The following is a 15,220-nucleotide window of genomic DNA, read 5'->3' on the forward strand; positions in this document are numbered from 1 at the left end:
TGCTCCACAATCTTTGCAGCACGAATCCAAAGCTTTTCTTTGCATATTCAAAAAGACTGCATTCATGGGAAAATGTGACATTATTAAGTTAGGATAATAAATAAATTGTCCCTTAAATGATACGTGATAAGCTACAGTAAATCCAGCCTGGTGCTTAAGCAGCTCAGAGAAAATTAGAACGAGGGATTTGGTTTTAGCGTCTTATTTTCATTATTTGGTGCTTTGAATTGTTAAGAAACAGCTTCAAAATCAAAAAGTTAGAAAAAGGACCGAAGCAGGATGACAGAAGAGTGGGAAAGGAAAAAGATGGCTCTGATAAAACACGATCAGTCCAATGAAATGATAAAAGCGTACACATGTGCAGACACTTTTCTCTCTTTTTTAAACACATGTGCTCTTTTCCATCTGTGGATCACAAACATGAAGCTCCGTATGCTGACATTAACCTCGGGGTTAAACGCAGGGCAGCCGTCATTTCAGCGCACCGATCACTGAGCTGACGGTCACTGTGCAAACAGCGCAACGCTCTGCTTCTAAAAATACGTCCACACTGTTCACGGCGCCCAGAGGTTACACGTAGCACTGCATGTAACATTAACTATTCATTTAGACGTGAACTGCACATACTGCCGTTTATTCACAACGTCACAATGCACTGCACATTTTTAAAAATTGACTCATTATTTATGAGTTCATAAGCATGTTTTGTCATTTGTGCAGCCTCAGTCTGTGTCCACACAGAGCAGAGTGGGTCCACGTGCACCTACGACCAATGAATCTCCAGCTAACAGGCAGGTGTGACGGAAATCTGCAGAAACCCTCCAAGCAGGAAGATTCAAACTTTGAATTTTCATATCTGAAAGATAGCAGCACTGATCTCTGGAGCACCAAATACAAAACGTGTGCAATGTATGAAATTATTTTCTTTTAATCATAAAACTAATAACCAAGTTGCGGCTCCTGAAGACCATCGTTATACCGACGGCACTGTATGCAGCAGAGACTTGGAAATCAACTGCAAAGATCAACCGCCATCTTGACGTCTTCCAACAACGTTGTCTTCGACGGCTGCTCAAGATCACATATCGGGATCGCGTTACCAATGAAGAAGTATATCGCCGTGCGGGAGTAGAGCCGCTCCATGTCTAAGTCATCAAGCGTCGGTTCAGATTTGCCGGTCACATCCTTCGGCTACAGGACCCGAGACCTGCCCGTGTCGCGGTTCTGTGGAACCCGAAGAATGGAAAGAGACGGTGAGGAAGACCTAAAATAACATGGAGGAGGACTTTCCTTGAAGATTTACGTTCAGTCGAACTGTCATGGGATGAAGCAACAACTGCCGCAATAGACCGAGTTCGATGGCGTTCTCTTGTCGCCCGATGCGCCGATCGGCGCGGGAGGATCTAAGTCTAAGTAAGTATAAAACTAATAAGAAACTAGTAAAACAAATTTATTTCTGTTTATGGTGGAGCAGAGATTGTCTCCTCGTATTAAACCTTCAGATGTAGAAGAAATGGTGCAAAAAATGTACGTTTTACAGCATTTGTGTTTCTTTTTGAGCCTTCGGTGCTTTGCAGGAGCATGCTACTGTTGCTAACTGCTAACATGACTAAATGTTTTCAACCTGAACCACAGCTTCTTCATAGACTGACCAAGTAGTTTTGGCACCTACAGTAAATCTAATGAGTGAGTAAAACAAAACAGAACCTCTTGAGTAAAGGACTGTTGTCCTCTAGTATTTCAGGCTGGTTTGCTACAGCACCAGTGTAAAGCCAGTGTTGGAAATCTGGTGCATCGCTTTGCAACCAGTGTTGCCAACTCCTCAGTAAGGAAAATCGCTATTGGTTGTCCTAAAAGTCGCTAAATGACGTCATCGCCTAATTTGCATAATTGGTCATGCTAATGTAATTGTAACCTACGCTGCTGGAGAGAGAAATAACATCGTGTACGAGACATAAAGTGAGCAAAAAACGTCCTAAATGCATTTAGAATTTATTTAGAACTACAAATTAAATTTCTTTTAGCAATTATTGTTTTTTGTAATGTCACAATTCCAACCCTGCTCCTTTACCCGGGCTTGGACCGGCAAAAGTGACCCGAAATAGGCACTCTGGTGGAGTTACTTTGTGTGTGTGTGTGATTATAAGTAGTTTTAAACCTGATCCACAAAACAGCATAAGAGTAAAAGCAGAACTGACTGCGTTACAGCACCCGCTGCTTGTTGAGAGTAAAAGCGATATGCGCTTTCACGTTTTTTTTTAGCGACTTTGTTTAGAAAAAAAGTCGCTACGGGGTCTGAAAACTCGCTAAATATAGTGACAAAGTCGCTAAGTTGGCAACACTGTTTGCAACCTTGCAGCTTTGCATTGTCAGAACACAGAATCTGATTTGTATAAAAACTCATTCTTCAGCTTCAGTAGGGCTGCCACGATTAGTCGACTAGTCACGATTACGTCGACTATCAAAATCGTCGATGACTTATTTAATAGTCGACGCGTCGTTTGAAGCTTTGTAAGATCCCAAAAGACGCAGGAATAAGTAGTAGGATTTAAGAGTGTAATAACGGACTGAAACAGAAGATGGCAGCACTGCATGTACAAGGATGCCAGCTGCCGTTAAACCCCGAAGAAGAAGAAGAAGAAGCTGTGTCCCAGAATTCATAGCGCAGCCCAGCTCAGTTTACAACAATGGCGGCAGCTAGTTAGTTTTCATATTACTCTTATTATTCTTTCTGGGTCACAAAATAAACGTTTAACATATTTTCAGGCGGGAATGTAGCTGTGTAAACCCCAAATATCTGCTCAGTTTATCAAGACACCACATATTTTCAAAAGCGCTCCGACGTTTTCGGAGACGTCTGTTACCCACTAGCTCGATAGCTAGCCGGGGGCTAGGCTAACTAGAGCCGTGAGAACACCAGACTCCCGGCAAACCGTTTTGAAACCCACCGCCGTCTTTCGCTACTCAGGTTAAACATGATATATAAGTCACTTAGATAACTTCAAAATGTTATTGTTTGGCTTTTTTTCAGTATTTTATTTGTTCCTGAGTAAATCGGTTTGGCTGAGACTTTTAGCTGTTAATCATGAGGTTCAAAATTAGAGAGAAAGTCTGGGTATATTGGACCTGTAGGGAAGAAAATGACATCTTCATCTAAATTATCAACCCAATAAAAATATGAACCCTAACCCAGTTGGGAGTAGATTGTATTTAATGACAGTTGTTTCTTTACACAAACTTGAAAGGAAGTGGAAATTGCCTCAAGTGTTTGAATTATTCTGCTTGTTAAACTTGTTGGAATAAAGGATTAAAAACGAGCCTCTGGAGCGTTTCTCTGACCTGCTGCTACCATCAGCCTGTTCGACTGTTTTCAGAGGGACCCTGAAGCCTCGCCTCGAGCCTCAGATGCTTCAGTGCTTCTCGGGAACATTGTGCTGCTACCTTCTGCTATTGAACAGTCATTTTAATTCATTTGGACAATTTTTTTTTCCATGTAGCAAAACCCTGCGTCAGTCCAGGTGGAGCCAAAATGCCAGAAAAGAACTGACCAAAGGATCCAGTGAGTTAAAAATCTGTCACTTCATAATCGATTCACATGCACTGTGCAGAAAACCTGCATGACAGTCGGGTCCTGTCTGACTGAAGCTGCAAACAAACTGTGATCAGACTCACTGAGGAGCTCACACAGGCTCTACACAAAGTGTTTATTTAAGTTCAGACATGATTTCATTCTTTTACGCCTGCAACGATTTTGTTTGTTAGGTTTTTTTGGTGCATTTTGCTGTTCAAGTCTTTTTGTACCGTTACTATAAACGTGTCGCGTGCTGCACTTGTACAGTAGCTTTCTCTCTCCGTGTGTAGTGATGAAGTGCAGGGTTGTGATAATTGTAAATGTCAGCTCTGAGAGCTTCCCGGCACAAACCTGCAGGCTGCTGCACACTGGTGCCTCCCCTGGATCGACACAGGGACGCAGGCAGGCCGACTCCACGGGAACAAATTAAAATCCACTAAACTCATTTGACCTCATGCTGCAGTTTTTACATAAAGATATTCAAATCTCTCCGTGCCGTCTCAAACACACGAGACATTAAATCACTGGCAGATTTTCTAGGATGCAGAGTGACCACGCTGTGATTCTCACAGGACAGTAAAAGTGGAAGCTTTATGAAAAGAAGCTTCACTAAAGCTCAGAAGCATCTCCTGTACAGATGTCCTGCTGCCTGCTTCATGCACAGCAGAAATCCTCCTTGGTGCTGTGAGCAGTGCTGGATGGTCAACTCTTTGTTCGTCACCTTTTACCCAGCAGACCAATCACAGCGATCCAGGAGACCTGTTGGTGGGCGTACCACTTTACTGTGATCACATCCCGTTTTCTTTAATGCAGTAATGTAAAACATTGATGTACATAATTCAATAATTATATGAAGCTTACGCCAAAGTTATAAGTAACCATCTGTCTTTTTTCCTGGTTGTCTGTTCTTTACATCACTTCCACTTTCCCACGCTCTCAAACGCAACACGTACATCATTACATTATATCTCGGTCCTCATTGTCATTCTCTCTTTCAGGCCTCCTCCCTATCTCCACCTCCCCCGAATCACTCAGAGCTCCATCCAAGCCTCCATCTAAATCACCAGCGTCTGGATTCCAGGGGCTCCCGTCCTAAATCCTGCCACCGCTGGGATCCCGTAATGACACGTTGGGTCATCGATAGATTTTCTCTCACAGTAAATTTTGTTCCATTCTTCCAAACGTTCTCTCCGTGTTGTAATTACAGTAAAGGTTCAGCACAGTCTGAACTACCACAGCGCTCGTGAGCTGAGAAGAAACATCAGTGAGGTAGAATAAGTGCAGCAGGGAGCAGCTGGTGCTCAGGGAGCTCCAGCAAGAAAACTTAGAGTTGAAGTTGGCTCAACACGAGCTGATGTAATGCCAAGCTGACCAATCAGGTGCATGCACGGTCCAGCATCCCTGAGGTAAAACATGAAGTACTCGCTTTAAACACATTATTCTGTTTGTCAGTACGGATTTTAATTGGTACCTGAAGCAACACCACCTACACCACCAGTGTCTGTAACTCTGAACATGGCTCATTTGTTTGTACAGTGAAGTCACACACAGTGTAATTCTCTTATTCCCTCACACACACACCCACGTGCATATCGAAAGCTCTGCAGCTTTAAGACCCACTCGATCAACAGTCTTTAATTATGTTTGTCATCATGCAGCAGCCTCCATCTCCCTTCAGTAAAATACACCAACTCTCCGTCTCAGCCCCGGGGGCCGACTTGAAACTCTAAAAGATTCACTAATTCCCATTAATTTACTCTCTCTGCCTTTAATTAAAAAACTCTTATGCAAATCGCGACACGCTCTGTAACGCTGATTAATCTGAATTTTGGAGGGTTTTGTTTTGTTTTGTTTTTTTAAAGCTTTTCCAATAATTATGCTAATGTATTAAAATATGTACAGTTGAACTTGGAAGGAAATGAGAAAAAAAAAGGAGGTTTATACCTTATTTAGAAAGAATGAGTCTCAAAACAACTGATCCCAACAGAAAAGCAGATTTCATCAAATTACCTCCTAAACTGTTTTAGCTGCAGAAGAAGAAAAACGCCTCCCAGCACTGCGGATATAAAATACACCCGACTGTGGCATCATCCCACATACGGCACACGAGGGCGACTCAAATCGGATCAGATCTGGAGCGACTAAAAGATGATGACATATAGTATGGTGCGAAAGGCTTTTGATGATTGTTATCTCACAACACCATCAGGAAGGAGTCAAACTCACGATCTAAACATGCAGCCAGACTCACAAAGACTGTTCTTCAGCTGAAAGCAGAGCAGCAAGTCCTGCAGCAGGAAGCAGGGCCCCGAAGAGCCCAGATCAACATCTCAGGCTCAGCAGAAGACTTGGAAACGGACTGAATCCACCGAAAAACTGTGGCAACTTCTCCAAGATGCTAACCTCATTAGTACCTTGAAAACAAGTGCAGAGCTGGTGCTCTTAAAAGCAAAACTGGGTTCCCACAGATGATTGCAGTGGCTCACCGTGTGCATGTGTGTGCTGCAAACCACGCCACATGTGCAGGTGGTACGAATAATACAGTTTTTCTCTACTTTATGACAAAAAACAGACTCGATCATTTTGGCCTGCAAGGATTAGCTGCCACATGTGCAGCTTTCATTAGTGAGTCAGACAATAAGTTTTAAAAACCTGTGGAAGTGACTGGAACAAATGCAGGGCTGACTGAATACTTTTTAATGTATTTTCACTCTCAGCAGAGGCTGCTAGCGACGCTCTGTCTGTGAAGCTCTGGTTAAAATCCTCTTCAGACAGAAAAGAGACACTAATGACTGAATGAGTAACAGGAGGGAAAGAAAGAGGACAATAAATGCTTTTTGTTGGTTTTATGTTCAACACGACGGCTTTCAGCCCTCAAACTGAAACATGATGCTGGAGTCAGTGAAGGTGTTAAATTCATTGAGAGCCTGAGGTTTTACAGAGGCTCAGTGTAGTGTCGCAGGTTTACACACTTACCCTCTGTTGGCGACGATGGCCTTCTTCAAGTGAACGTAGCTAGCAGGAAAAACTCCCTGGAGAGACACAGACAGAAAAAATAACAGAAGAAAGATAATTAATCACCCTTTACTTCCCATCCAATAACACCGAGAGACAGGTCACGATAAAGACGTGTAGAGCAGTGGTCTCCAACCTTTTTTGTACCACGGACCGGTTTATGCCCGACAATATTTTCACGGACCGGCCTTTAAGGTGTCGCGGATAAATACAACAAAATAAAACTAGTACCGGTACCAAAAAAAAGACGATTTTTTCATAACACACGTGAAAAGACCCAGGAAAACCGAGTAAACGATAAAAACGATAACAAAATAACGCTGAAAACCGATAAAAACCCTGAAAACTATACATTTCACACCTGAGCCTCAACTCTCGCGGCCTGGTACCAAACGACTCACGGACCAGTACTGGTCCGAGGCCCGGGGGTTGGGGACCGCTGATATAGAGTAAAGACTCTCCTCTGTGTGCAGCAGCGAGACGCTCCTCAATCATTCATGTACAATAATGTGAAAGTTATAACGGAGGCTGATGGCAGGTCGCTTCTTTTCTTTGATTGGAGATCTTACAGTGAGGAGAAATACATGTTTCATCCACATTTTTGCACAGATTTGACTTTTTAAAGCCACGTGGTCCTAAACGTCTGTGAAGGTTCTCAGTCATCCAGGTCGTCGTAGTCTAAGGAGCTTGGAAAGAAAAGCGTCTGGACTTGTTTGAGTTGCTTGAAGACTCATGCGAAGACAGCTCATGTGATTAGGTAGAGGATCATCAGGGGGTCCTTTTGTCCCTCTGTGGGGGGAAACTCCCACTGGGTTTAAATCTGGGACTCTCCACCATTTGACCTTAGAACTGAAGAAGCTTCTCGGATGAAGGTGAAACGTCTTAAAGCAACTCAAACAAGTCCAGATGCTTTTCTTTCCTTGGTCCTAAACGTTTGATCAGCTGTAAAAAAGCCCGCTTCAGTTTAAGGTTGTTTTTAATAAATTGCATGTTGAAGCTCAACTTGGAAGCTTGTTAAGATCCAACTATGCAAAATATGATTCTTTGCCATTTTTCAGGTGATCATAAACTTTTGGTCGGGGCTGCTGTACAATATAAGTATATAATGAAGAAGGACTCTACAGGGTCTGAGGAAGGGCGGGGTTTATACAGGAAACATTGGGTTCTGCTGTCTCCACCTGTTTGGATGTGATGGGCATAAAATGAACTGCTTGGACTTGCAGCTGTCTCAGCTGTGTTAAAGTCCAGTAAAGATGCCACTGCAAAGAGATTCATCCAGTGACGTTCCCGGGGCAACACTGATTGGACCAATCAGCTTAAACTCTGATCAAAACAAATCAGGCTTAGATCATTTTAGTTGGAATAAGAGAAAACCAGCAGGCGAGGAAAGTGTCCCACGAGAGATTTTAGTATATTCAATTTATTGTCTTTAAATTTAAAATTATTATTATTTCTTTTATATTTATTTTATTCGCTTTCAGGTTTACTTCGTAAGCAGTGATGAGCTTGTGCTCTACCTCTGGGGTTAAATTCTCGGGCTGTTTTTCAAACTATGTGACACATCGAGTCACTAGAGGCCCTGACCTGATATGAAGCACATATTAAATTCCTATTCCCTTCTTTTCAGGGTGTAGCTTTAAGATTAGAAAAGAGAAGATTAAAAAGTTAGACCATTAAATTATTTGACATATTTATTGGCTTTTGATTGATATTGTTCAGAGTTCTCCTCCTCAGAGCCGGCTGTACCCCCTCACCAAACCCTGACGTGCACAGTGTGCACCACTCTACTGTTTCACCGTTGAACCAAGGGCATCTTCAGCAATCTTCAAGAAGTTGTGCCCTCTTTCCTTTTCTGCATCTGTGGCCATAGCAACTAAAACCCAACATTTTCTAGGAAAACAAGCTTCTGCATGCTTGGCTTCCCAAAGTGGTTAAAGCACTAAAAATTCACATTTTTAAGTGAAATATTGAGGTCTTCGACATAATTACAAGAGAATCATCATTTAAAACCGCTGGCATCAATTATAAAGACAGGTTACACAATGCAAGGCCCAGTCTTTTCTGGGCTCACAAAGAAGGCGACAGCTGATCAGTTTATTGTGTAAAGCTTGGACTAATGGATGGAAACCATGCTGCATAGTGACAGGTGCACGCTGCTTCTTGGTTCAGTTCCATCACTTTCTCGTCTGACTGTCAGTGATGGAGTTATTGTTGCTGCTGTAGCTGCGTAGGCATGGAAAGAAACTATATCTGTATAGTTGCTTAATCTGACGCAGTTGCATGAAACAGGCATAACAGATATACAGGCCTATCCTCCAGCAACATTTCTGCTTTTTCAACCTGAACCACAGCTTCTTCCTAGACTGACCAAGTAGTTTTGGCACCTACAGTAAATCTAATGAGTGAGTAAAACAAAACAGAATAAAGGACCGTTGTCCTCTAGTATTTCAGGCTGGTTTGCTACAGCACCAGTGTAAAGCCAGTGTTGGAAATCTGGTGCATCGCTTTGCAACCTTGCAGCTTTGCATTGTCAGAATACAGAATCTGATTTGTATAAAAACTCATTCTTCATCTTCAGTAGGGCTGCCACGATTACGTCGACTGATTTAATAGTCGACGCGTCGTTTGAAGCTTTGTAAGATCCCAAAAGACGCAGGAATAAGTAGTAGGATTTAAGAGTGTAATAACGGACTGAAACAGAAGATGGCAGCACTGCATGTACAAGTATGCCAGCTGCCGTTAAACCCTGAAGAAGAAGAAGCTGTGTCCCAGAATTCATAGCGCAGCCCAGCTCAGTTTCCAACAATGGCGGCAGCTAGTTAGTGTTAATATTACTCTTATTATTCTTTCTGGGTCACAAAATAAACGTTTAACATATTTTCAGGCGGGAATGTAGCTGTGTAAACCTCAAATATCTGCTCAGTTTATCAAGACACCACATATTTTCAAAAGTGCTCCGACGTTTTCGGAGACGTCTGTTAGCCACTAGCTCGATAGCTAGCCGGGGGCTAGGCTAACTAGTGCCGTGAGAACACCGGACTCCGGCTAATCGTTTTCAAACCCACCACCGTCTTTCGCTACTCAGGTTAAACATGATATATAAGTCACTTAGATAACTTAAAAATGTTATTGTTTGGCTTTTTTAGTATTTTATTTGTTCCTGAGTAAATCGGTTTGGCTGAGATTAAAGTTATAGTTTTTACACAGCTGAATAAACGTCAAGCAGACAGCTGATTATCAGAAGTGTGAGATGCTCGAGAATTTACTCCGGTGTCCTGTTATATTTTAGATAGCAAGGAGTTTAGTAAACTTCATTGAAACAATCTGCAAATTTCATTAAACTTTAATAAACTATCATCTTGTCTTTATTTTTAGTTAGCACATACCTTAAATACTTAAAGCTGTAAGCTAATGATAGTTATATAAGAGCAGATGCATGCTTGTGCAGTAAGCTGTACGTTTTTCATCCAATGGATGATGATCTGATTAGTCGACTAATCGCTAAAATAATCGGTGACTAGTCGACTATCAAAATAATCGTTTGTGGCAGCCCTAATCTTCAGTAGCCTCAGATTCATCTTCTGTCTTCATCAAGACCACGACAAACCCGCTGCCTATGCTGCAGCGCAGTCGCACGGTAACAGCATGCATGCGTGTTATATGATGCCGATTTCCAGCTTTAGTCTGCGGGTTCCTTCATTTTTCAAGTGTACAAGTAAGCTTCACTTCTGTGGACGCTCGAGGCTCCCCCATTTTAGTTTTACAAGCTCGAAATGCTGCTTACAGTATTCTCCTATTCTTCTGCAAATGTGGAAGTAATGAGGTACTTTGTGTCACAAAATCTTTATATCTCCAGTGACTGGGGAAAATCTTTATGTAAATTGCAAGTGTGGAAAAAAGCTGTTTAATTTACAAAGTGTGGCTGGAGCTGCAGCAGTCTACTGAGGGAAGGCTTCACACTGTGGGGATTTCATTCATATTCAGCTACATGTGTTAATGGGGAAAGAGCAGAGAAGAAGAAGAGCAGAGTCTATCTGAGGAATGGAAGTGTTCGTGCCAGTTTTTTTCTTAAGCATCCTGGTGTACATGTATTTGTGCATGTGGGTTTGCATCCTGTTTATGCACTTCTTCTCTTGTCTGCCAGCCTGCACGCTGATGCAGAAAATCTATGTTAAGTATTAGCGTAGAAGCCAAGATGTCAGCTCCTGTGTGTGTGCAGGTCTGTGCCTTATGTGCACTCGGAAAATGAGGCTTCCAGCAGTCGGGAAAGAAAGCAACCCTCTGCTATCACGCATAATAACCCTGCTGTCTCTTAGCTAGCACTTTAGCTGCTTGTTCTTTCAACAGAGATGGATTCTGCTACAGCTGTCAAAAGACCTTTTAGGTCAAATATCACATAGAAAAACACGGCGGACCCGCCTGCTCTGTTATTCAAGTCTAAATATGTTTCTGAGGGTGTTGCAGAGAGAGAGGGAGAGAAACCTATGAAATCAGGAAGAATTGAGAATAACAGGGCTGCAGACGAATAACTGTTGGCAGCCATGCATGTGACAGGAGCAGTTCAGAGGTGCTGGTCCGGCCTCCCGGGACTCGCTCAATTACCTGTCTGCCCAGGGCCATAAACACTAAATGTGCTCTTCACAGTCGCACCGCCTCACAGCTCCGCTCCGCCGCCGCTCATTTAAAAGCCACAGCACTCGGTAGCTGCTGTCATCGCGCTGTTTAAGGTGATTCATCGCTTTAACCTTTGGATAACATTTACACAAGTATTGCACATTCTGTATTTGAACGTGAGTTACATTAGAGCTGCTCAGGTTTTCCTTATTTCCTGTCATATATACTGTAACTGTGTTACTGTACTGAATGCAGTAATCAGATTACAGCTACAATTATGTCATTACAGTTACCTCCATGCCGGGCGGATAGAAAGAAGAAGAATTATTTCTTTCTGCGTCTTGACGGTAAAGTCAGCTGATTTCAGTTTGTGTTGCTCTAAAGTGTCTTTGTGCTGTTTTCAAGCTTTGCTTTGTGTGTTTTGTGTTTATATGTGAAACCTGATGTAATAAAGGAGAAAATAGATCAGAGTGACAGCGACTGACTGAACCTCTGCCAGCGTCAGCAGCATTTCGTCACCTGTGCTGAGGTCAGTGCTCGCTCTCTGTTTGCTGTCTCACCTTCACACGACGCTCGTGACGCTAAACCGAAAACTCCTCTGTTTGTGCTCCACTTTAATGTGACAGTAAACCAACGGGATGGAAACACCAGACGTGCATCGGGAAGGATGAAGCACACGTGCACACACAGACTCACACGAGGCCTTCGAGCTCGGTATCATCAGAGGAGAACCTGAGGTGTTCTGAAGGCACTGACCTGTTAACAGCCATTCACTGTCACAGCTAACTAGGCAGAGACAGCAACAAGGTTTTCTCTGTGTGTGTGTGTGTGTGGGGCGCAGTGTCAAAGTGTTGTCCTTAATTTAGCTGATGGCGCTGAAGCACCGGTCCACTTATAAAGGTCATCTTGTTCCAGAGACAGAAAGAAAAAGAGACAGACGAGACGAGAAGTGTTAAAAATAAGAGAATGCAAAGACGGACGATCAGCGAGGGAGACGAGAGGATAATAAGGAAACGGAGGCACAGAGACGAGCAACAGGGGGAACGCAAGGACGGCGAGCCAGGCTGCAGGAAAAATGTCATCCTCGCAAAAATAACACAGCATGCCTCCGGCCCGAATACTGTACGTCACCTCGTGTTAACCCGTGCTCCGAGTGCCTTCCAGAGGCCAATAGGACACGAGGAATCTGAAACATCAGGTATAAGAAACTAAAAGAAAGGGAAACAGCGGACGACTGCACAGACATCACACATGATCATCTTCCTTCACAGATATTTACCGCTCAGCCACACAGGAGCCAATTCTGTGCTTCCCACCGACGTCCAGGAGACAAATCCGAGCAAATACAAAGAATGGTTGATTATCCTAAACAGCACAAGCACCACGGTGCTCTATTGTCCATATTTGTGCGTGCAATTGTGTGTAAATGTGCATGTTTATGCAAACAATGTTGGCTTATATCCCCATTTCTACGAGCGTGTACGACGAGGCTTATTTACGAGGAAGCTCAAGACGTCCCGCGTGAAAAATAACTTAGATGTGACACATTTAATTTCATGGTTTGTTACTTACAGTGGGGCAAAAAAGTATTTAGTCAGCCACCGATTGTGCAAGTTCCCCCACTTAAAATGATGACAGAGGTCAGTAATTTGCACCAGAGGTACACTTCAACTGTGAGAGACAGAATGTGAAAAAAAAATCCATGAATTCACATGGTAGGATTTGTAAAGAATTTATTCGTAAATCAGGGTGGAAAATAAATGTTTGGTCACCTCAAACAAGGAAAATCCCTGGCTCTCACAGACCTGTAACGTCTTCTGTAAGAAGCTTTTCTGTCCCCCACTCGTTACCTGTATGAATGGCACCTGTTTGACCTCATCATCTGTATAAAAGACACCTGTCCACAGCCTCAACCAGTCAGACTCCAAACTCCGCCATGGCCAAGACCAAAGAGCTTTCGAAGGACACCAGGAAAAGAATTGTAGACCTGCACCAGACTGGGAAGAGTGAATCTACAATAGGCAAGCAGCTTGGTGTGAAAAAATCAACTGTGGGAGCAATCATCAGAAAATGGAAGACATACAAGACCACTGATAATCTCCCTCGATCTGGGGCTCCACGCGAGATCTCATCCCGTGGGGTCAAAATGATCATGAGAACGGTGAGCAAAGATCCCAGAACCACACGGGGGGACCTGGTGAATGACCTGCAGAGAGCTGGGACCAAAGTAACAAAGGTCATCATCAGTAACACACTACAACGGCAGGGAATCAAATCCCGCAGTGCCAGACGTGTTCCGCTGCTGAAGCCAGTGCATGTCCAGGCCCGTCTGAAGTTTGCCAGAGAGCACATGGAGGATACAGCAGAGGATTGGGAGAATGTCATGTGGTCAGATGAAACCAAAGTAGAACTTTTTGGTATAAACTCAACTCGTCGTGTTTGGAGGAAGAAGAATACTGAGTTGCATCCCAAGAACACCATACCTACTGTGAAGCATGGGGGTGGAAACATCATGCTATGGGGCTGTTTTTCTGCCAAGGGGACAGGACGACTGATCCGTGTTAAGGACAGAATGAATGGGGCCAAGTATCGTGAGATTTTGAGCCAAAACCTCCTTCCATCAGTGAGAACTTTGAAGATGAAACGAGGCTGGGTCTTCCAACATGACAATGATCCAAAACACACCGCCCGGGCAACAAAGGAGTGGCTCCGTAAGAAGCATTTGAAAGTCCTGGAGTGGCCTAGCCAGTCTCCAGACCTCAACCCCATAGAAAATCTGTGGCGGGAGTTGAAAGTCCGTGTTGCTCGGCGACAGCCCCAAAACATCACTGCTCTTGAGAAGATCTGCATGGAGGAATGGGCCAAAATACCAGCTACTGTGTGTGCAAACCTGGTAAAGACCTATAGTAAACGTTTGACCTCTGTTATTGCCAACAAAGGTTATGTTACAAAGTATTGAGTTGTATTTTTGTTATTGACCAAATACTTATTTTCCACCCTGATTTACGAATAAATTCTTTACAAATCCTACCATGTGAATTCATGGATTTTTTTTTTCACATTCTGTCTCTCACAGTTGAAGTGTACCTCTGGTGCAAATTACTGACCTCTGTCATCATTTTAAGTGGGGGAACTTGCACAATCGGTGGCTGACTAAATACTTTTTTGCCCCACTGTATATATGATTTAGCCTTGCTCAAGTGCTCCCATCTCACTGACGATTTGAGCTAATGTGAGCATTCGTGTAATAAAGTTTAGCTGGTTCACAGCGGTGTGATTTAGCCCTTCTGTTTTTAACTTGGCAAGAAAACTAACTTTCTGCTAACACAAAATTACTCCACTAAAGAAAAGCACGTTTAAAGCTTCTTACAAATGAGAAAAAAGGTGCACAAAACATTTATAGTTTCATGTTTCTTTGTGTGCTTCTGAACTGAAACGAGGTCTGCATGAGGTCGGAAACAGCAGAGACTGAGACATCAAGTCTAAATGAAGTCAGAGACGGGAACCAGAAGTCAGTCGTGTCTCTAAAGTTTAATGTGGGCTTTTCTTTTTACTGCTGCTGTAAATTATTCAGCTTCTCGCCATCTACAACACTCGATCCTTGTTTCCTAATGGACAGCCTGACTTCTCAGACTTTCATTGTAAAACAGTTTGAACCTCCTTCGTGCTCTCTGCTCAGAACACTGACGGATGCTCTGGATGCATGTTAAGCCATGTATGTGTTTAAAGCGAGCGACTGAAACGCTGTGTGCACTAGAGGAGCTAGAAAGTAATATCCTCTCCACATCTAAACGATTCGAAGGTGGGCCTCGAGCTTGGCTTCCACTGAGACCACTTCTTTTGAGTGAGCAGCAGAGGGATCAGCTGAAGGTCCAGATGTTTGTCTCAGGTCGTGTTTTTAGGCCTGACATGCCACCACTTGTCCAGTTTCCTCAGATTGTTTTAAGCAGTCGCTGCACAGCATGCAGAGATGTGCCCAGTTAACTAACAGCTCTTTGGGAATCACCTGGTTAGTGCGAA

General features: G+C 43.3%; 1 protein-coding gene across 3 annotated transcripts in view; it reads right to left on the reverse strand.

Annotated features, from left to right (window-relative positions):
• LOC102797476 (dedicator of cytokinesis protein 3-like) overlaps window positions 1–15,220 on the reverse strand; it is a 304,843-nt gene that overhangs the window by 148,140 nt on the left and 141,483 nt on the right. For all 3 annotated transcript variants that reach the window (XM_087841103.1, XM_087841105.1, XM_087841104.1), the window contains exon 4: window positions 6,548–6,603. In XM_087841103.1, the coding sequence (XP_087697229.1) occupies window positions 6,548–6,603 (56 nt within the window). The remainder of the gene's footprint in view (window positions 1–6,547; window positions 6,604–15,220) is intronic.

This window comes from Neolamprologus brichardi, chromosome 5, assembly GCF_056152115.1.
Source record: "Neolamprologus brichardi isolate AB-2024 chromosome 5, ASM5615211v1, whole genome shotgun sequence".
NCBI classification, from domain to species: domain Eukaryota; kingdom Metazoa; phylum Chordata; class Actinopteri; order Cichliformes; family Cichlidae; genus Neolamprologus; species Neolamprologus brichardi.